Genomic DNA, 21,102 nt, shown 5'->3' with positions numbered 1-21,102 from the left:
GAAATCTTGATACTTGATTAATCCCTGTTCTCATCCATATGCTTTCCTTATGTAAACATAACTTAAGTGCATTTCTGTGGCTTCTCTAGTTGTTTGTGAAGCCAGATGGTGGTAGTTATAAAAAATTAAAGTCACATATTTTCCTACCTATATTCATTCCTTTTGCAGTTGAAAAGTGCAGACAGAAGAGTCCCAGAAGTTTATGTATCCAGACACAGACATCTCCAGATGTGCTCTCCTCAGAAAAAACACTTGAGTTGGCTCAGTATAAAACAAAATGTGAAAACCAAAGTGGATTTATCCTGCAGCTCAAGGAGCTTCTTTCCCATGGTAATACCAAGTTCGAAGCATTAACAGTTGTGATTCAGCACCTACTGTCTGAGGTAAGGATGTGTACCCTCTAAACAGCCTTCTCACTAAGGTAGGGGCAGGCGGGGGATGGGCAATGCTCATGCTCCTGTCTTGTGAATATCTTTAAGTTAATGATTGGTAAGATCATATATAATTCACCCAATTATGCTTTTGTCAACTCACTGGATACCTGAGTCACTCTCTAGAAATCTGGGATTGAAACGTTTCTTAGTACTTCTCTTTCTCCTCTGGGGTCTGTTAGACCAAAAACAGTGAAAACGTAATTGCCTCTTAAACTTCTGTATACCTCTAGACTATATTAGCATTGCCAATTAAAAAAAATTAATCAGTCGATCTAAGAAAGAAATGCAAAATTTTATTTGAGCCAAATTGAGGATTTTAACCTGGGAACAGCATCTCAGAAAGCTCTGAGAATTGCTCCACCCCTTAGAAGTCAAGGCACAGTCATGTATACGTTTTTTGAGACAGAGGGCGACACATTATTGACAGTTTACACAATCCAGATCTGCAAGTACAAAGTGGTTGGTCATGTGACCCCTTACAAGGTCTAGAGGGAATGTTATCTTTAAGGAGTTGGCTTGGTGCTGGGGGAGTGTTGCTCTTTATGGTTGAGCAGGTATTTCTCCTGATGGGGGAGGTCTGGTCCATGTATAATGCAGATACACAATGCACAGTAGAAGGGAGAGAGGAGGCCAAAGGGCAGAGAAAATTTTTTTATGTTTAAAGTTTTCTTGCCATAAAATATGAATTTTATTTCACAGCATTAACTTTTTTTTTCACTTAATTTTTTATCTAACTATATGTAGTTTTCCATATCACACTGAACTTAATGCTTTGAAAAATGAGGTTGATTATATTTATGGGTCAAAGAACACTTTTTTTTTTTTTTTGCGGTAGGAGGGCCTCTCACTGTTGTGGCCTCTCCCGTTGCGGAGCACAGGCTCTGGACGCGCAGGCTCAGCGGCCATGGCTCACGGGCCCAGCCGCTCCACGGCATGTGGGATCTTCCCGGACCGGGGCACGAACCCGTGTCCCCTGCATCGGCAGGCGGACTCCCAACCACTGCGCCACCAGGGAAGCCCAAAGAACACTTCTGAGATAACTCCCAGTAGTGGTCTAGGGAGTCTTCAGAATTTCCATCTGTTCCTATAGTAGTTTGTGGTACAACAAACATGAAACAGATTTTCTTTGCTTACTTATTCTTCCCTGATACTCTACAAGGATGTTCATTCAGGAATTAGTTAAAATTCATTGAGAAAACCAAGTTTCCATGAACGTATGCTACTGGCATAGCAACAAAAAGTATAATTATTTAAGGGGAAATACTGGGTTGAGAATGTAGCTTGAGCTCTCTAGATATTTTTAAATCACTGTTTTAACGATGAGGATACCTGACATCTCAAGAAGAATACTGTTCAATCTGCTTGTTCTGTAGTTCAGTTCAATCCAACAAACCTATACTCAGTTCTTACAGAGGCTACTCTGATGTGGTTGCCGTCTGGGGCAAAGGGAGATGCAGGTGAATGAGACTTGGTCTTTGCCTTTGACGAGCTGCTAAGCTAGCAGACAGTTTAAATCAGTATTTGGTGAACACTTTACAGCTTTGTTCGAATGAACTTTTTTGAGGGGGAGATGCAGACATTTACCTAGTTTTTTGTTTTGTTTTGTTTTTGTTTTTGCGGTATGCAGGCCTCTCACTGTTGTGGCCTCTCCCGTCGCGGAGCACAGGCTCCGGACGCGCAGGCTCAGCGGCCATGGCTCACGGGCCCAGCTGCTCCACGGCATGTGGGATCTTCCTGGACCGGGGCACGAACCCGTGTCCCCTGCATCGGCAGGTGGACTCTCAACCACTGTGCCACCAGGGAAGCCCCTACCTAGTTTTTAAATTACAGTAGCATACAGTATTTTTGCTTTTCTTTATTATATAAGAAAGGAATTTTGAGAGTTGGTTTATGTAACCAAGTAAGCTAAATTGGAAACTACATAACGTCAAATGTAGGGAACAATTAGTTTGTCTATTTAGTGATAAACCAATTATTTATTTTACTATCTCTAGCCTAACAACCCCATGTTCAACTCTTTTCTCTCCTTTATCTCCCACATGAAAGCAGTCAAGTTTGGTGAGTTCTCATCCCACAGTGTTTCTCCCCTTCCTCATCTCCTCTTTTCTATCTCTACTGATGCCAGCCTTGTTCAAGCCCTGGATAACTGTCTCCTGGATTATGTTAATAACTTCTTAACCAGTCTTGAGGCTTGCACTTTTCTCCTCTGTAATCCATCCCAATCACTGCATCCCAAAGCATTTCACTCTACTGATTACCTTCAGTGGTTCTCCATTGTCCACAGCCGATTTGCCCAGTATGGTAGCCACTAGCCTTAGGAAGCTATTGAGAATTTGAAGTGTAGCTAGGCTGAACTGAGATATGCGGTAAGTGTAGAATACACACAGATTTTGAAGACGGTATGAAAAAAGGATGTGAAATATCTCATTAATAACTTTTCTATTGACTGTATGTTGAAATGATAATTTGGACCTACTGGGTTAAATAAAATATATTGTCGGGGCTTCCCTGGTGGCGCAGTGGTTGAGAGTCTGCCTGCCGATGCAGGGGACCTGGGTTTGTGCTCCGGTCTGGGAAGATCCCACATGCCGCGGAGCGGCTGGGCCCGTGAGCCATGACCGCTGAGCCTGCGCGTCCAGAGCCTGTGCTCCGCAACGGGAGAGGCCACGACAGTGAGAGGGCCGCGTACCGCAAAAAATAAATAAATAAATAAAATAAAATATATATATAAATATATATATATATATAGTCAAATTAATTTAATCTTTAAAAAATGTGGCTACTTGGAAATTAAAATTACATACATGGCTCACATTATATTTCTCTTGGATGACTCTGGTGTGTAACTTGGAATATAAGACTCTCTGTAATCTGGCACCAACTGCCCCTTTAACCTTCCCCTCACTGCCGGTATGCTCCAGCTGTATAATCAGGAAGGTAAAGGAGAAGCAAGAGGGGTTTAACATTTGTTGAATATTTACCAAGTACCAGACGTTCTTACTTAATAAAATCCTCTCCAAAACTCAAGTTGGAGTTTACAAAATAAGAAAATTGAGGCATAGAGCTGTTAAGTACTTGACTATCTATCATCAGATGGCTGATAAGAGGAGGGCCAGGACTTGAACCCAGGTCTAGGACACTATGAACTCAGAATCCCCTGTAAACTTCCTGTACTTTTTCATCTTTTGCTCAAATACCATTATTGGGCTACCACCCTTCTCCCTAGTACCTACGTGTTCAGATCTTTCTTATATTAGCATCGCATTACTACCTGGATTTAATTGACTTGGATTCATTATACAAACCGCCCAAGTTAAAAATGCAAAGTAAATAGATGAGACCGTCCTGCCTTCCATGCCTGTCAGTGAGCAAAGGCCCAGGAGTGGATGTGAGGTGGACAACAGGAGTCTTGCTTCAACTGTATTCTTAGTCCCTCGGTACCCCATGTGGCATGACCCTTCCACGCTGCATGTGGCCCTAGTGTTTAAAGATAATTTCCTTCCATACGACTTGGCCCCTAAACACAAACCAAACATTTTATCAGGTGATCAATTGGAGAAAGATATGGTCCAACACTAGAGAAAATATTTCACTGGGTCGGGCACACTGAGAGATGCTTCAGTCCACTGCAGGGCAGACTCTTAATGAGTTTCATGGTTTCTTGTATCGCATGTGAATTTCATCTTACACCCAGTTTAGATCCTAATGCCCATGTAACTGTGACTCTGTTGAATTTCTTAAAATTCAGCTCAAAAACACCCTCTTTTATGAAGACTTTCCTGGTCCTTCTAGCTCTATGTTTTATCTTTTCTCTGTATTCTAGGAGCACTTATATTTCTCTGTCACTCTCTACCTAGTAGGTAACCATTTCGAAGTTGTTTTTACTTTTTAAGACAGCTCACTGAGAGCTGGATCTGTTTCTGGTGCTTTCTTAGGAAGCCACCCCAGGTGCTATGGCAGTGCCTTGTACATAATAGATACGCAGTGTGTATCTCAGTGAACAAATGGATCAGTAAAGAGGACGGAATCCCAGATGTAAGACGAACATATAAAGTCTTTATGTAAATGTTCTTTGCTCTTTTCTAGCTCTTTATAATCAATCAGCAAATATTTACTGATGGCCTAATGTGTACAGGGAACTGTTAAAAAACAGTTGGAAAGGAAAGATATGACCAAGGAAAAGTTAAGCAATTTTTTCAAAATTTTTACTTAACCCTTTGGTTCTCTCATACCCGTTATAGAAGTGATTGATATATAGATATGTAGATATAGATTGTAGATCTATACTGATCTATATATACATATATATCTCGTTATTGCTCATTTTTCCTAAACCGTTTCAGAGCATTAAATTATAGGTAAAAATCGTTGATTATAGGGAATCCTGGAACTGTCACTTATCCTTTTGTTGCAAGTCTATTTAATAACTACAACTTGGGCTTCCCTGGTGGCGCAGTGGTTGAGAGTCTGCCTGCTGATGCAGGGGACACGGGTTCGTGCCCCGGTCCGGGAAGATCCCACATGCCGTGGAGCGGCTGGGCCCGTGAGCCATGGCCGCTGAGCCTGCGCATCCGGAGCCTGTGCTCCGCAACGGGAGAGGCCACAACAGTGAGAGGCCCGCATACTGCAAAAAAAACAAAAATAAAAAACCCTACAACTTTACCACTTTAGTGGTAGACATCATTCATTACAGAGCAGAAGTTCTAATGCATGTCTCATGAATCTGGAAACCAATACCACACTTCCTATTTCTCAGAGGACACACTGTTGTTAGTTTTAGTTCTGATTCTTGGTTTATCCTTGCATAGTTGTACAGTGTTCTGTGCAGGCAAACCAAGTGCCAGACAGTGTTGATGGTAGTGATCCCAATTTCTTCATGAGAGTTTCTGGGTACCTCAACCCAACCTCTGACCAGTTATTCAGTGTGCCTCCAATTCTGTTTTTGCTAGTGGAATCTAACCTAAAGTAGCACCTGAACAAAGATGAATTTTGAATGACACTAGCAGTCTATGAATAAAAATGTCTCAGACCAAAAAAAAGTGGACACGATTCATCGTGTGGTAGTGGGGATGAAGAAGGTCAGAGAGAGCATACATCTGAGCCATGCGACGTGGCTCTTCCCTGCAAAATCCCCTGTGCTTTTGACACTCTCCCTAGCTAGCAAATTGAGGCTCAGTGATGGGATGACAGCCGGAGACTAAGTGCCTGTGTCCCAGGGACTCCTAATTAAATTATGGTGAGTCCATTTTTTTCTTGGAGCACTTTATATATTTAATGTATGAGTATAAAAGCATTTTTCCCAACCAGATTCCCACCTCCCTCTTTTTTTTTTTCTTTTCTTCGCATTGTGTGGAACTCTGCATGTTACAATACAAAGAAAATTAAATAAACTTGTTATCTGGACCATAAAAAGTTTATCATCTAAGACAGAAACACTGATGTAGGAGCAGCTAAACAAAAAGAAACAGGCAGTCAGTATCTAAGTGACAAATGCATTTTGTCATCTACAAAGAAAGGGTAAAGGTCTTAAAGGGCAAGCTACCAGGAGAGTCAGGTAGAAAGTAACACTGAGTATGTGCCTATTAGGATATGGGCACTGTGGTCGGCATTTCACAGAGGATTTTTAAATCCTATGTGAAATTTAAAGCCCTTGGTTTTTTAAAGCCCTATTTAAAGCCCTTGGTTTTTCCATTGTCCTGTACTGCTTCCCCTCAGATGAGGTCATCTGCCTTGAGTTATTGGGCCTGGATGTCTTAGTTCTACCTAGGTTTCAAGCTTCTTGAAGCAGGAACCATGTCTTAAATTTTTTCCATATTTCCCCCAGCATCTGGAATGGTACTTGGTAAGTTGGTACTGAGTAATAAATTGCCAACAAATTCAGAAGGATAAATGTCCTGTCTAGGTGTGTGGGGGAAGGGAGTAGTATCTATGATTGACAGTTAGTATTCCCTGAAGGCTTATAGAATGGGTCAGGTACAGAAGACCAGGCCTTCCAGCTTGTGGAGGTGGGACATGCATGACAAGCATGACTTGGACAGAAGAGGAGGGAGTCTAAACAGGGGCTGGGTGATTGAGGTGCATGGGAGTTTATGTTTTATGCACTCAATGGAAGACTCTTGCTGAGCAAGGGCATTTGTTTGTACCCAGAATATGGGATAAAAATCTACCAATCCTCTGCAAAATAGTGTGGAGGGAGGCTTTCCATAGTTCAGGAATGGGGTTGGTGAGGATGAGGGCATTTGTTTGTACCCAGAATGTGGGATAAAAATCTACCAATCCTCTGCAAAATAGTGTGGAGGGAGGCTTTCCATAGTTCAGGAATGGGGTTGGCGAGGATGAGGACTAGGGTGGAGGCATCACTAACAGAAAAAGTGCAGTGGATTCAAGACACATTAGCAGGGAAGAACTGACCGACTGTGGCACAACCCATTAGACAAGGAAGAGTCCAAAACGATCCCATGGTTTTCCTGTGGCTGCCACTGGGATGGACAGAGGTTGGAAGACATCGATGGCTTCTGGGCACTGAGGAAGGCTGAGTGCAGTGGAGCTGGGGGCAGTGTCCCCATGTGTACAGTCGGCCCTTGGTACCTGTGGGGACTGATTCCAGGACGCCCCCCCACCCCAACAGCAGGTACCAGAATCCGTGGATGCTCAAGGCCCTCATATAAAGTGACGGAGTACAGTTGGTCCTCCACACCCACATCCCAGGTTCCACATCAGGGATTCAACCAACCTTGGATTTCAACTGTACTGAAATTGCTTGTCCACAAAGTCCCTTTAATAAGCAAAAAGACTGCCTTGTGGATACTTGTGATAGGATGTAAAAGTTCACAGAATCACTCCTGGAAACTTTACACCAACTTAACTTTTCAATTTTCCATATTTAAGGATTTCCGTAAATTTGAAAAGTGATTTAACTTCTTGCCAGCTTTTCCTTCTATTAAGGATTTAGCTCTAAGAAAAGAGTGAATTTTAAGCAAGGTCACCGAATGTGTTACAGGACTGCTTGCGTGTATCTAGCAAAAGTCTTCTGGGTCTCCTGTCACTCGAGTGACTAAACTTGCTGATACTTTAGAAAACTCATTGCTTGTTCACTTTTTAAAAAATGGACTGACTGATTTGTGATTTCAGAACAACCTAATACTACGTTTTAAAAATCAAGCATTTAGAATATCATTAGGGCCAAAATGTACTCATTGAGAAAGTGTTCCTTAAATTCCAGTCACTGTTAAATGTCCAGGACAGTGCTAGTGTATCGTTAACTTCCCTAGCTCTTTCGTGAGAGACTATTACAAAGTAAAAGGTAAAAACCATAACATATATCTGATCTCCAACTCTCAATTCAGCAGGTCACACTTCTTAAAATGCCAGGGAACCATGTTGTAAGCATTCAAATGAATTTTTCTGGAAAACATCATTCATTTTATAATGTCATGTTAACTTCTACGTCACAACGTCACAACACACACTTTCACCGTTCCTCACCTCGTCCATAACTCACTTAGCACACAGGTTTTGGAGAATAAATGTCCTTTTTCTATTAGCAAGTATGCTCATCTAATGACCCCTAATTAGAGAGGGGAATTAAAAGGTTCACACGTCTAAAAATAACTCCATTATCTACGCGGAGGCGGCCGGTTTTTCTTTCCCCTGTACCAGCTGATATTTGAAAGTAAGTGGCGATCGATCAGTCTAAGCTCTGGCTCTCGTTTTTCATAAATGAAGGGCTGTGGCTTTAAGCAGTCGCAGGCAGCCTGTGCCAAAGGCAGAAGCTGCAGCCTCAGCTCCTGTGAGGAGAGAGGCGTCCCAGGCACACGCTAACCTGCAGGATGCGAAGTGAGGCCAACGGAAGACCAATGGCGCTCCTCCTGGTGGAGCTTTGAGTGTAGACCGACCGGACTGGTGGGTGGCGTGGCCACCTGCGCGGGGACGGGAGGGGGGGCTTGGAGACAGAAGCTGGAAAATGGGCTGCTCGGGCAGCAAAGTGTGCCTCTATTCTCCGTGTGCAGCAACGAGGGTAATTAGTATTTGTTTATAGTGCTTTTCTGGAAGAACGCCAGGGGCGAAGGCAGAGGTGGTCTGGCGGGAGGGGGAAACGCTTTGAGTGACAAGCCACTCTCGCCTGCAAAGGCCGGTCTCATGATCTCCGTCCGCAGCGCTGCGACCCAGCTGCAGTGGGAAGCTCTGTCCGGGGCGATCCCTCCCGGGGAGGGCATTTCCAGAGAGCTTTGCATTCTGTGTTTTCCTTCCTTACACGCTGGTGGGAGGGAAACTGCCTCGTAAGAAACTGTATCTAATTGCTGTGTTTGTACAAGCATGTGTGTCTGTGCGCTTGCGGATCAGTTGCTGGTAACTTAGAAATGGTTCTCCTTGGTGAGATTGATAATTGCTTTTCTGATTCTGAAACAGCTGCCTGGTTTTCTTTGATTCATTTCTCTAACATCTCCTCAGAATGATCGCTGCTCCAACATATTATCATCCTTAGAAAATAACGTGTAGCTGAGTAAAATTAATTTCATTTTGTTTTTAAAGGATTATTTTTTTCGCCGTGGCTATGTAAGAGACTTGTGTGTCTTCCTTTTAGAAGTAAAGGATTGGCCTCCTAAGGAAACTTTTCTATTTGCAGATATAGGATAAAGTTCATATAAGTGCATGTGTTTAGAACATTAGACGTTTATCGTAGACTGATTAGGCCTTTATTGCCCTTGGAGGAGGAGAATGCATTATGTCTTAAGTACACCTTAGCTGAAGGTTCTGGGATCAGCAGGGAAGCATGGCTCAAAGTAAATATTTTTAAACGGGCCATTCAGTGCCTCAAATGAATATTGCACAAGGACCTGAGAAAATACAGATTTTTGAAATGTGAATTTCCTTAACAAGGAAGGGACATCTGTGTTTTTTAACAACACAAACTGTTAGCCTAAATGATGCATATCTTGGCTTCTCAATTCTGAGTCTCATTTTCCTGGTGATAACAAATGTGTGCTTTACTGAAAGGGACCCTCTTGAAAACATGAGTAACTTGATGTGTGTTTTCCACAGCAGGAGGAAGCCCTGAAACAACACAAAACCCTATCTCAAGAACTTGTTAACCTCCGGGGAGAGCTAGGTAAGAGCTTTTTTTTCTTTCTTTTTTTTCCTTCTTCCAAGTTTTTCGGGTGGAGGGGAAAATTGTCACAGTTGGTTTTCCTCTCTGCGTGGTGTCTGGACCTGCATGCTGGCAGTGTTAGCCACTCGCTCCAGTATCTGTGCAAACACTGACCATCGACGTTGCTGTTGGATCTTGGCAGTTTGACCTCAAGTTCACAGAATTCTGGGCACTGATCTGACTAAGCCCAGCGGAGTTTCTGATGACCAAAACATTTCTTTTCCTGAAGAGGGGGACGGAATGCTTTTTGTAATTGTGTGGATTCCTGTTAGATAATTCCGTCAGGTTTTTTTCTTTCCAGAACCATCTTTCATATGAAAGAGTGGTGAGGAAATTCCCTCTCCAGTAGCAGTAAATATATTGCACTTCCTTGGGTGCTCTGTGTGTAGTGGGTATAGCATTAGAAGGCACACTCTGTGCTAAGCTTCCAGCTGGACTGGCAGTGAGAAGGACCCAGCTCCACAGGAAGCCAGGTGTCTCCCCTGCCTGTGGCACTCACCCCCCAGGGCTGCTGTTTCCAGGCCGAACTCTCTTCTAGTTCTTGTCTTTCCTGGAAGAGCCCTGGGTTGGTGCAGCAGAGACAGTGCTGCCTTTCCTACCTCAGCCTGCATGTTGGAGTGAGCTGACTGCCTCGGGAGCCCCATGCGCTGTAGGCACCATGGCCCTAGACAGTCAGCTTCCTGCTGTAGCTTCAGCCAGGTCTGGAGCAGTTCATTGAAAGGCTGCCTTCCTTGCCCTTTGCGGTTTTCTGTGTGTGCTGAAAGCCTGTGTAGGTACGTGTATAAATAATGCAAAGGCAACAGCCAGAGTTGAAAATTATGTTCGTCTAGTTCCAGGAGAAACTGCTCGTTTTTCTTTGGACAACACCAGAGTTGAAATACTGTCAGTATAATTCGCTGGACTTGAACCCTCTTAAGTCCCCGTCCCCTACCATGCCCGGGCAAGGATCAAGTAGCCATGAACGTGGGGTGAAGACTTCCGTCTATATTCCTCTTCTCTGTTCACCCCCCGATGCAGGGCAATGCCAGACTCCTGACTCACCCTGATACCTCGCCCTGGGCATCATTTTCTCCTGATCTCAGGAAGGACTTTTTTGGGAAGAATAATTGTAGGACAGATGGAACTTCAGGACCCCAAAGACTTGAGAGTTCTAGGAAAACAGTTCAAGGAAACCACAGATAAGAAACAGCCTGGCTCCCGGGGATGTTTAAGGCTCTCTGCCAGGTTACTGAACGTGACTGGTGTCCTTTTGATTACCCGGATGACCAACTTAACTTGCTTTTGTCTGCGCCTTAAGTAATGTAATGGATATAGGGTTAGCAGATCAGGAGAGAGGTCTTTTTTTGTGTGTTTCAGGGTTCGCTCTAACCCGGTAGAGGTGGAGAGGAGCCTCCCTGGGGGTTCACGTTTCAGCCTCCCCCCAAGACGAGGCAGACGTGCCAAGGGAACACTGTTCTCATTCAGTCCGTTTGAATGGGGGAATCCTCTTTCCACCTTTCAGTGGATAGCGCGATTCAGTGACCTCAATGGGACCCAGGGACTCATTACCTCCCGTTAGTTACTTAGCCCGACAGGAAATAGCTGTAGCCATTTGCACGCACTCTCACCTTCCCATCTGTGATAAGGAGCCGGTGCCCCGGTGTGGCTTTACTGCTGCTCTGGGAGTGTCAGGATGCAGTGTTTGGCCCGTCCATATCATCCGGTCACCCAAGGCCACACTCTCAGGAAGTGTGGCATTACTGCTGGTGAATCAGATCGAATTGTTCACGTAACAGCGTAGAGCATTTGGGGGAAGATTTTTGGTTCCATGAGGGGAAGGGAGAGAAGCCTTCTTCTGATGGAACAGTCCAGGAAGAACGTTCTCAAAGCTGCTGGTTTCGTTGATTGTGCATGAGCTGCAATAGGAATAAGTTCACACCACAGAGTTTACAGCTCAGTTTTAGAATCTGAGGCAGTGGTACAAAGCAGTTAGACTGTGTGGTCATACTCTCCAGGTTCAGATCTTTGGTGCTGGGTGACCTCGGGCAGGGGGCACAGAGCACACGCCTCCTGTCCCAACTTCATTCTTTGTAAAATGGGGGTAGTATCTGCCTCAAGGGTGGCCACGAGAATTACACGAGGTAACTTGTTGCAAAGCGTCTACCACCAAGTATTAACTGCTATTAAATAGTAGTAGTTAAGATGCATGCAGTTGACAGCTGTGTAGTAACTGCATTTGCTATTTTGCGAGGGCAGAGACTCTGCTGCAGAAGGGAATAGTAATTCGACTAAATATTATTAGAAATGCCTTAGGACAGGTTATTTTTGCTCTTCACGTACAAATGGAAAGGTGAGATGAGATGCATCCCTTCCTGATATGTTAGAAGCGCTTGGGGTGCGGAGTCCACCATCTGGGTGTTTGTCCATCCGCTCCTGGTTAGAAGTTACCTGACTTCTTTGCGCACAGTTTGCTCACTGGTGATAGGAAGTTAACATGCGTTTTGCTGGATTGTTTTGGAGTTTGAATAAGATGGTAGTACATGTGAAGTGACTGGCATAGTGACTGGTCCATCACAGGCAGCTCAAGAAAAGAGAGCCGCCACCATCAATGCCATCAAAGTACCCACCTTTCCCCTCTGACATAATGGGGCATCGTTGGTGGCGCTTCCCCAGTGAGTAGTTTTTCTTTACCTCCTCTGTGAAAATCGAGGCAAGGTTCCCAAACTGCTAAGAACTGCAAAGAATAAAGGACAACTTGTAAGCTCGGGGGCACTGAAGCCCAAGTCACGTCTGCACTTTTACCTTGGGCCTCTCACCGCTGCGGCCTCTCCCGTTGCGGAGCACAGGCTCCGGACGCGCAGGCCCAGCGGCCATGGCTCACGGGCCCAGCCGCTCTGCGGCATGTGGGATCTTCCCGGACAGGGTCACGAACCCGTGTCCCCTGCATCGGCAGGCGGACTCTCAACCACTGCGCCACCAGGGAAGCCCAAGTCTGCACTTTTGATCTTCAGACCTCACTGCCTCCGATATCTCCTCCCCTGACTGACTTGCCCACTGTGGTCTCACTTGTTTCCTGACAGGTGCCCTCTGCTCCCAGGTTAACCCAGCTTATTACCTCCAGCACAGCCTGTGTGTATCTGCATCTGAGCCACGCCTGCTTTGTGGAACAACATACCATTTGCTTCTGCAAAAAACTCTTTGAAACCCCCCTCTCAGTCTCCTCAGAACCAAAGCATGAGGCTCCCTTTGCTCCAGAGAGCCTTTGATATTTTGCATTTGTGTATATACTATATCTTGTGTTTTCCTATTGTCTTCAGACAGTAAACTCTTTTTTTTGGTGGGGGGGTCTTTGCTGCGCACGGGCCCTTGCTAATTGCGACGAGCAGGGGCTACTCTTTGTTGCGGTGCGCGGGCTTCTCATTGCGGTGGCTTCTCTGGTTGTGGAGCACGGGCTCTAGGCACATGGGCTTCAGTAGTTGTGGCACGTGGGCTCAGTAGTTGTGGCTCACAGGCTCTAGAGTGCAGGCTCAGTAGTTGTGGCGCACGGGCTTAGTTGCTCCATGGCATGTGGGATCTTCGCGGAGCAGGGCTCGAACCCGTGTCCCCTACATTGGCAGGCGGATTCTTAACCACTGCACCACCAGAGAAGTCCCCAGACAGTAAACTCTTTAATTGCAGAGATCCATTCCTGCTTCCTATGAGAAAAATATATATATGCTTTCCATTTTCATGGGTAGTTGATAAATATTTATGGGCATTTTAGGTTTTAAAGTTTCTTTTCTCTCTTTTTTTGGCTGCACCACATGGCTTGTGGGATCTTAGTTCCCCCACCAGGAATTGAACCTGGGCCCCTGGCAGTGAAAACATGGGGTCCTAACCACTGGACTGCCAGGGAATTCCCTAAAGTTTCTTTTTATTTAAGAACAATGTGTGAGGGCCTCCCTGGTGGCGCAGTGGTTGAGAGTCCGCCTGCCGATGCAGGGGATACGGGTTCGTGCCCCGGTCTGGGAGGATCCCATATGCCGCGGAGCGGCTGGGCCCGTGAGCCATGGCTGCTGAGCCTGCGCATCCGGAGCCTGTGCTCCGCAACGGGAGAGGCCACAACAGTGAGAGGCCCGCATACCACAAAAAAAAAAAAAAAAAAAAAAAAAAAGAACAATGTGTGAAAATTAACGAAAATTGTGGAGTGAGGGGTAAATAGCCCATAGCTCCATATTTTGGCATATTCCTTTGTTTATATGAATATATAGCACTTTGCACTCTTTTATTATTATTATTATTATTATTATTATTATTATTATTAAGGTATAATTTACATGCAGCGGGATGCTAATTGTTCCATCAGTTTGACAACCACATACACTCATGTAACCTACACCTTTGGGTTACGTTTCCAGTAGACCCACTTCCCCTAGAAGCAAACACTGACCTTATTTTTATCACTCGAGGTTAGTTTTGTCCATTCTGCAATAGAGTTTCATGTAAATGGAAACACACGATAAATGCTCTTTGTGTCTGGCTTCTTTCACACATAATGTTTTTGAGATCCTTCCATGTTATTGTAGATACTCTGATTTTTAAACTTATGTCAGGCACTTTCCCATTTTGCCTCATGGTCTTCATACGCTTGTGTTTAATGATCATGGTAATGCCTTTTGAGTGGATGTAGCATAATTTCACTTACCCCTTAAATAATGTCATCGTAACGCTTTCATCGTCAGCTGTTCTTCTTACCCATTCCCATGGTTTCAACTACAACCCACAGGGTGACGACTCACAGATTTATTTTTCTAGTCCCCTCCTTCCCAAGCTGTAAATACTTTTTTCCCAGTGAAGAGCTGCCTCTAGATGAGCCAGTCCAGTGTAATCAGACCTTCCTGACTCCCCAGCCCCTTGCTTTTGGAATACTCTGCAGTGTCTCCTCATTCAGACCTATTCCTCAAAGTCTGTTCATCACCTTCTGCACTGGATTATTATTTACTTACCACCCAGGCTGCCAATTAAGGTCATAACCCTCTTCCTCCATCCTCCACATGATACCAGTCTGTGTTCTAAGTGTCGCCCAGATCCATCTCTCTTCAGCATTCTGGCTGCTTCTGTCCTAGTGTAAGTCCTGTAAGTTCTCACCTGCAGTATATCCCAGTGGTCACCTTGCCTCCAGGCCTGCTCCTCTCTTCTCCAAGTGCTACCAGGACTATACTTGTAATAAGTCTCATGTGTGTCCTCTACTGGACGTCTTTAACAAACATAAGTGACTCCATTTTGGCTTTGGGAAGAAGTCCAAGCATACTAAAGTCACCGTGTGTGATGTGTCTGTAACCTTCTGGTGTAGCTTCATGGTGTCTGACCCTCATTCCCCTCTCTGCACACCTTCCTTTTCCCTCCCAAGGTCGCAGGCAAAGGCTCATTCATGCCTTGTTTGTGCCTCCTCTCTGTTTGAAAGGCTCTCTCCTCTTCCCACTATCTTTCTATTTTTGCCTCTCAAACTCCTTCTTCTTCTCATTACTTATTTTTAAAGTCTTAGCTAGAATACCTTGTCTTCAATTCAGTTTCACCCAAATCCTTCAGACAAGTGAACTGCACCTTCTACTATACCCTTCAAGTACCTTGCTCTTATAGGTATTTGTTTATAGACCTCTTTTCACAGTGCAGAGCTGTGAGCACTTCAAGGGCAAGGCCAGTATGTCCTTCATCTTTGTAGCTCTACCAGCTAGTACCTTGGGCCTGGCAGTTAGTACTTCTGATGCTTAGTACTTCAGAGAATGAATGAATGATTTTACTGCTGAGGATGGTAGCTAGGGAAAGTTGTTTTTATCCTTATAATATGCTTATACTTGATGGTTTCTGTACACAGATATTTTCCTATAAACTGTTAAAAATAAGTAATAAAGTAAGATGAGCTATAATTCTCTTGAAGACATTTTACATTATGCCTGACAATCCCAGTTAATTAGGTCATTTTGAAAATGTCAGCCCTCAAAATAAATTACAGTTCAATTTAATGTTCTACATAATCCACAGCAAACATTTTACCTCTGAGATATGGAATAAATGTGTCATGCTGATTCTTTCTTATGGTCATGTTGGTGTAATGGAGAGCCATAATTATGATCTTTTAGGGTCCCTACTGTATTTTTTTATTGATCTTAATCATTGGAATCACTCACATTTTTTCATCTAAATTAATGAAGAAAAAGGTAGTTTGTATTTCACAATTATTTTCTAGCCATCAGAATTAATAGCTAACTCACATCTTTTTATACATTTGTCCTGATTGTTCCTATGTCATGATACAAATGAGATTTTAACCCTTTATTCACTAAAAATTCCTGGAATTCCCATAATAATGGTTCAGAAGACTAGTCGATTTTGCCCTCTGTATGTAAAGATGATGGGTATGGCAGCGACATTTATTGAGTGCCTACTCTTTGCTGACATCAGTGTTCATCTCTAAGTCTACTGGTTTGCATTGTATAGGAAGGGAGGGAGGGAGGGACGGAGGGAAGAATGAATTGAGGCTTAAAAGTTATGTAACTTTCTTAAGGTCAATAGGCTAGAAAAGCAAAGCACCTGGATAAAAACCTAGGCTGGCTAGACCACCAAACTCCTGTTAATTACAAAAAAAGAAACCATGGTGAAACTGTTGGAAAGATGGGGAAATCATGTGATATAAACACTAGTTTGCATTGATAACTACTCTGGGGATCTTTTTATTCAAGTCAAGAGTTCAAGAAGTATTATTAGGTTAAAATATCTTGTTATTATGTACTAGGAAAAAGTGACTTGGCTCTGCCTAAAGCAGTGTACACGTTGTCTAATCAACACTTGACTGTGTCTGTGAACTAACCTCCCTTCACGCCTTTATGGAATGTGTTCATTCTTTCACTAGTTTTGTGTACAGTTATGGTTTAAAAAGGTTGTATATTTAGAGTAATTTTAAAACTCTTTACAGTTAAGCCACTTTTGAGTTGCAGAATTCCAGAAGTGATTTTTGAAGTGGGCTTTAATGAAAAATCTATTAATATGTAATGAAAACCAACCGTATGCCAAAACAATTCTTTATCTCACTGAGTTGATTGAAGATGGAGTTGATTCCGTCTTAAACTTGGCTTGTTCTTTTTCTATCCTTGTCTGTCTGTCCTAAATTTAGACTTTGGCTGGCTGTCTCTATAAGTGAAAGGTTAGGTTCTTTCACCTGTACAGATGCACAATATCACCAAGTGTGTCTATTCTGAAAGCCTATTGAGTCTTCTTCCTTGTCCTGGTCTTTTCCCTCACTTGTCCTTGTCCAGTTTTGATATGTTCGGTTTTTCCTGATTTAATGTAATTTGTCTAGAATGGTGGTTCTCAAACTTCACTATGTAATAAAATAGGCCAGATTAAAACTGCAGATTCCCGGTTCTGACTCGGGTGGCTTGGGATGGAGGAGTCCACTTATAATGATCATCCAGGTGACTCTGATGCAGGTGCTCCCTGGGCCACACTTTGACAGCACACTAGCTGTCCAGAATGTTGTTCATTTAATGTAAAAAATATGTGTATGTAAGACTTAAGTGAGCAGAGTAAGAGAATAAAACCAAATAGCTCGGGCTTCCCTGGTGGCGCAGTGGTTGGGAGTCCGCCTGCCGATGCAGGGGACATGGGTTCGTGCCCCGATCCGGGAGGATCCCGCATGCCGCGGAGCGGCTGGGCCCATGAGCCATGGCCGCTGAGCCTGCTCGTCCGGAGCCTGTGCTCTGCAAGGGGAGAGGCCACAACAGTGAGAGGCCCATGTACAGTAAAAAAAAAAAAAAAAAAAAAAAAAAAAAACCAAATAGCTCTGGGCTTCCCTGGTGGCGCAGTGGTCAGTGGTAGAGAGTCCGCCTGCCAATGCAGGGGACGCGGGTTCGTGCCCCGGTCCGGGAAGATCCCACATGCCGCGGAGCGGCTGGGCCCATGAGCCATGGCCGCTGAGCCTGCACGTCCGGAGCCTGTGCTCTGCAACGGGAGAGGCCACAACAGTGAGAGGCCTGCATACAGCAAAAAAAAAAAAAACCAAATAGCTCTAACTGAACTGAGTCCATTCTTGTACATAGGCTTCCGAATCATATGCATACCAGTAACTTTGGGTTTTTTTGTTGTTTGTTTTGTTTTTTTTAAAATTCCAGGTGGCTTTTTAAAATTAATTAATTAATTTGGTTGCATCAGGTCTTAGCCGCGGCTCTAGAGCTCCTTAGTTGTGGCTCACCGGCTCCTTAGTTGCAGCTCGCCAGCTCCTTAGTTGTGGCATGCAAACTCTTGGCGGCATGCGTGTGGGATCTAGTTCCTGGATGGATCAAACCGGGGCCCCCTACATTGGGAGCGTGGAGTCTTAACCACTGCACCACCAGGGAAGTCCCTGCCTACCGGTAACTTTGACCTGCCCTTTTGAACCTTGCCCCCTAAACATGAATCATCAGGGAGGGGACACAGAATAGTATCAGACTCACCTGTTCATTAATATTAAATTTATTCTTTTGATTGAAATGTGATTTCCTTAAAGTCTTAACTTACTTTCCTCAGGCCTGAAGCTTAGAACATTTATGCCGGGTTATTCAGCCAGGCTTTTGACTCAGATCCACTTTCCATCCTAAGTGTTTTGATTGGTCCATGGAACGTTTGCTGTTGTGACTATGAGAGCATCTGTTGTGCAGCATGTTGTTGGCCAGTGACTAAGCTGAAAAACAGCAAAGCCTTTGCAGACTTTTATTGGCAGGGAGAACCCAGGGCTCCGTGGAGGCCCAGCTGGCACCTATGTACTAAGATCTGTGACTGGGCCAGACCGTCATCCCGCATGTGAATAAGATTTCATCAGGACTAATCAGTGTAGGGAGAAAAAAGATCATTTTCTTACCTGCCTCACTTTGCAGTCTCTCTAGCTTGCACAAGATAATTAAGCCCTATTATTCTGAGGTGCCCATTGTATGACTGCATGAACTTCTCTCTTAATGCATCTCAAGTTGAGAAAACAGCCTCTTGGATCAGGTTGTTCCGTGTTCTGTACTATAGAACCTGCACTGAGAAGGGCTGAGCGGATTGAGTTCTAGACCCGGTTCTGCCATGTCCATCCCCTCTATAGTCTAGTAAAGTGAGATTTAAGATAATACCTATGTTATTAACTCAAGACATGACTGTATTCTATTACATGGAATAATAAATACGAGAGCACTTTGTAAAGTCTGAACTGAGTTTTAAAGGGAAGGTGGTATTATTTATCGGAGAATGGATTTGACGTTGCAGTTGGTTTGTGAAAGTAAATTCCTAGTAAGTTGTGATTAGTGGAAGGCTTTTGAAATCAGTTCTTGTCAATTCATATAATGCCCAAGAGCAATCTGAAAGCTATTTGTAGCTAATTTCGAAATTCAGAAAGAGACTGTTGTCTCTCTCACATGTCTGCCAAATTTCGTGGTCTTGTGAAAAAGCAGTACCTTTGGGGAGCAAAACCTGGGGCTTTTATGAGGAGATGACCATCCCACAGACAGTCTGTGAAGATTCACTCCACAAAATAGAGCGCTCTTTCACTTTATCCTCACCCAACTGTAAGGCTAGCAGAGCAGGTGGTATTTAGTCCTACCTGGCGTATCAGGAAACGGATCTGCAGAAGTTGGAAATGCTTGTTGTTGATAGTCTAGGTCCCTGCCCTTCTGTTGTTCTTTGGGCACCAGCCTCTCCACAAGGTAGCATTTTACTTTTTAAAAAGGGCTTCTTGGTTACTTTGTTCAGGTATATTATCTCCAATTTGAAGCAGATTAGACCCCAGTTTAAGAGAGTTACCAACATGGTCACCTGCCCTGGAAGTGTGTCACAAGCAGATTTCCCTTCAGAGAATAATACTATGAAATAATCGTGCTACTATGATAGAAGGTTATGTCGCCATTTATGGTTCTGGGGCTGGGGTACAAGGGAAGTAACATAAGATAGATATTTGTTTCCCCTTCCTTTTATACACAGGTGGCAGAGTATTATACATGCTGTTCTGCACCTTGTTTTCTGCTTAGCATTTCTTAAAGATCAATACACAAAGAACTTCCTCAATATTTTTTCAAACAGCTGTAAAATTATTTTTTGGAAACTATTCCATTATATAGATATACCGTAATTAATTTAACCAGTTTCTTCACGGTGGACATTCAGTTGTTTGTAATGTTTTGTTCTTACAAAAAATGCTCTAGTGAATAGCTTCGTATGTCCCTCATTTTATATGTGTGGGAGTATGTCCCACACATATATTCTTAACAGTGGAATTTCTGGGTCAGAGGAGTATGCAGAGAAAAGGTCAGACAAACCCAAACTGAGGGACATTCTGTAAAATGCCTGGCTTCAAAATTGTCAAGATGATGAAAAGCAAGGAAAGACACATTCACAGATCAGAGCAGATGAGGGAAATGTGATGAGTAAATGCAGGCGGCTATCTTGGGTTGGAGCCTAGAACAGAAAGAAAGGACAAAGCTTGGAGTTTAGTTAATATTAGTGTGCCAGTAAAATTATTTCTTAGTTTCGACAAATGTCCTGTCATAATATATGATATCATCATTAGGGGAAACTGGGAGAGAGGTATCCGGGAACTATTCTATCCTTACGAGTTTTATGAAAATCTAAAAATATTCTAAAAAAGTTTATTCTTAAAAAGGGGGGGGCATTAGTAGAAAAACTGGGGAAATTGGAATAAAGTCTGTAGTAGAGTTCATAGTATTGCTTCAACGTTAAAACCTTCATATTGACAAATGTCCTGGCTTTACATAAGATGGTAACGTCTGGGGAACCTAGGTGAAGGGTATACGGGAGCTCTTGGTACTGTCTCTTTGTACCTTTTCTATCAATCTAATAAAATTATTCCACAATTATAAGTTGTTTTTTTAAAAAGCATGTCTGCCCTGAGAAGTGTGTGCTGTTAAAGAAAGGGATGGAGGGGTGCCCAGAAATAAAAGCAAGTGAGGTGCCCGGAGAGAGAGAGACTGAGAGAGACCCAGAGGAGGCAGGAGAGGCTGGACCAGACACCTACCTCATTGCCCTCCTGGATGGTGCGGAGAAGGGAACCTTGCTCAAGGAAGGGCTGGCACTCACAGCAGGCCTGCTGGAAGCGTCTAGGGAGAGTGTGGGTGTACAGCTGGGGAATGAAGTCATCTTGCTTTCCTGTTTGTCTCTTCTTTCTGTCACGAACTCTTGTATGGCGTCGTGAAACTTTTGATGATCTCCTGAGTGACCTTACCCCCCTAGTTTTCTTTTTCTTTTTTCTCTTCCATATTTTATGTCCAATTTAGATAAAATTACCTAAAAGTTGGAGAAATTCTATTGCATATAATGCCAAGAACAGTAGTATTAGAAAGTGAAGCTTTGGGGTGGATGTCTACCCTATCCTCGTGTGTGTGTGTGTGTGTGTGTGTGTGTGTGTGTGTGTGTGTGTGTGTGTTTACCTTCTTTGAATACTAGACGAGCAGTGCATCTTTGTAACTGTCACATTGTGTCATGGACACCCCTCCCCACCAAGCATGTCTTTGTGGACTCTTCAGACGCATTTGAATC

The 21,102-nt window shown here is 43.7% G+C and overlaps 1 protein-coding gene across 6 annotated transcripts in view; it reads left to right on the top strand.

Annotated features, from left to right (window-relative positions):
* Window positions 1-21,102, top strand: part of MTUS1 (microtubule associated scaffold protein 1) — a gene marked incomplete at its 5' end in the record, with an annotated part of 103,480 nt that overhangs the window by 66,716 nt on the left and 15,662 nt on the right. For all 6 annotated transcript variants that reach the window (XM_079726803.1, XM_079726804.1, XM_079726801.1 and 3 more), the window contains 2 exons: window positions 169-383; window positions 9,477-9,543. In XM_079726803.1, coding sequence (XP_079582929.1) covers window positions 169-383; window positions 9,477-9,543 — 282 coding nt within the window. The remainder of the gene's footprint in view (window positions 1-168; window positions 384-9,476; window positions 9,544-21,102) is intronic.

The sequence above is a fragment of the Hyperoodon ampullatus genome, assembly GCF_949752795.1.
Source record: "Hyperoodon ampullatus genome assembly, chromosome: 20".
Taxonomy (NCBI): Eukaryota; Metazoa; Chordata; class Mammalia; order Artiodactyla; family Ziphiidae; genus Hyperoodon; species Hyperoodon ampullatus.
The sequence above is the reverse complement of the archived record's forward strand: the minus strand, read 5'-3'. Positions and strand labels throughout refer to the sequence as shown.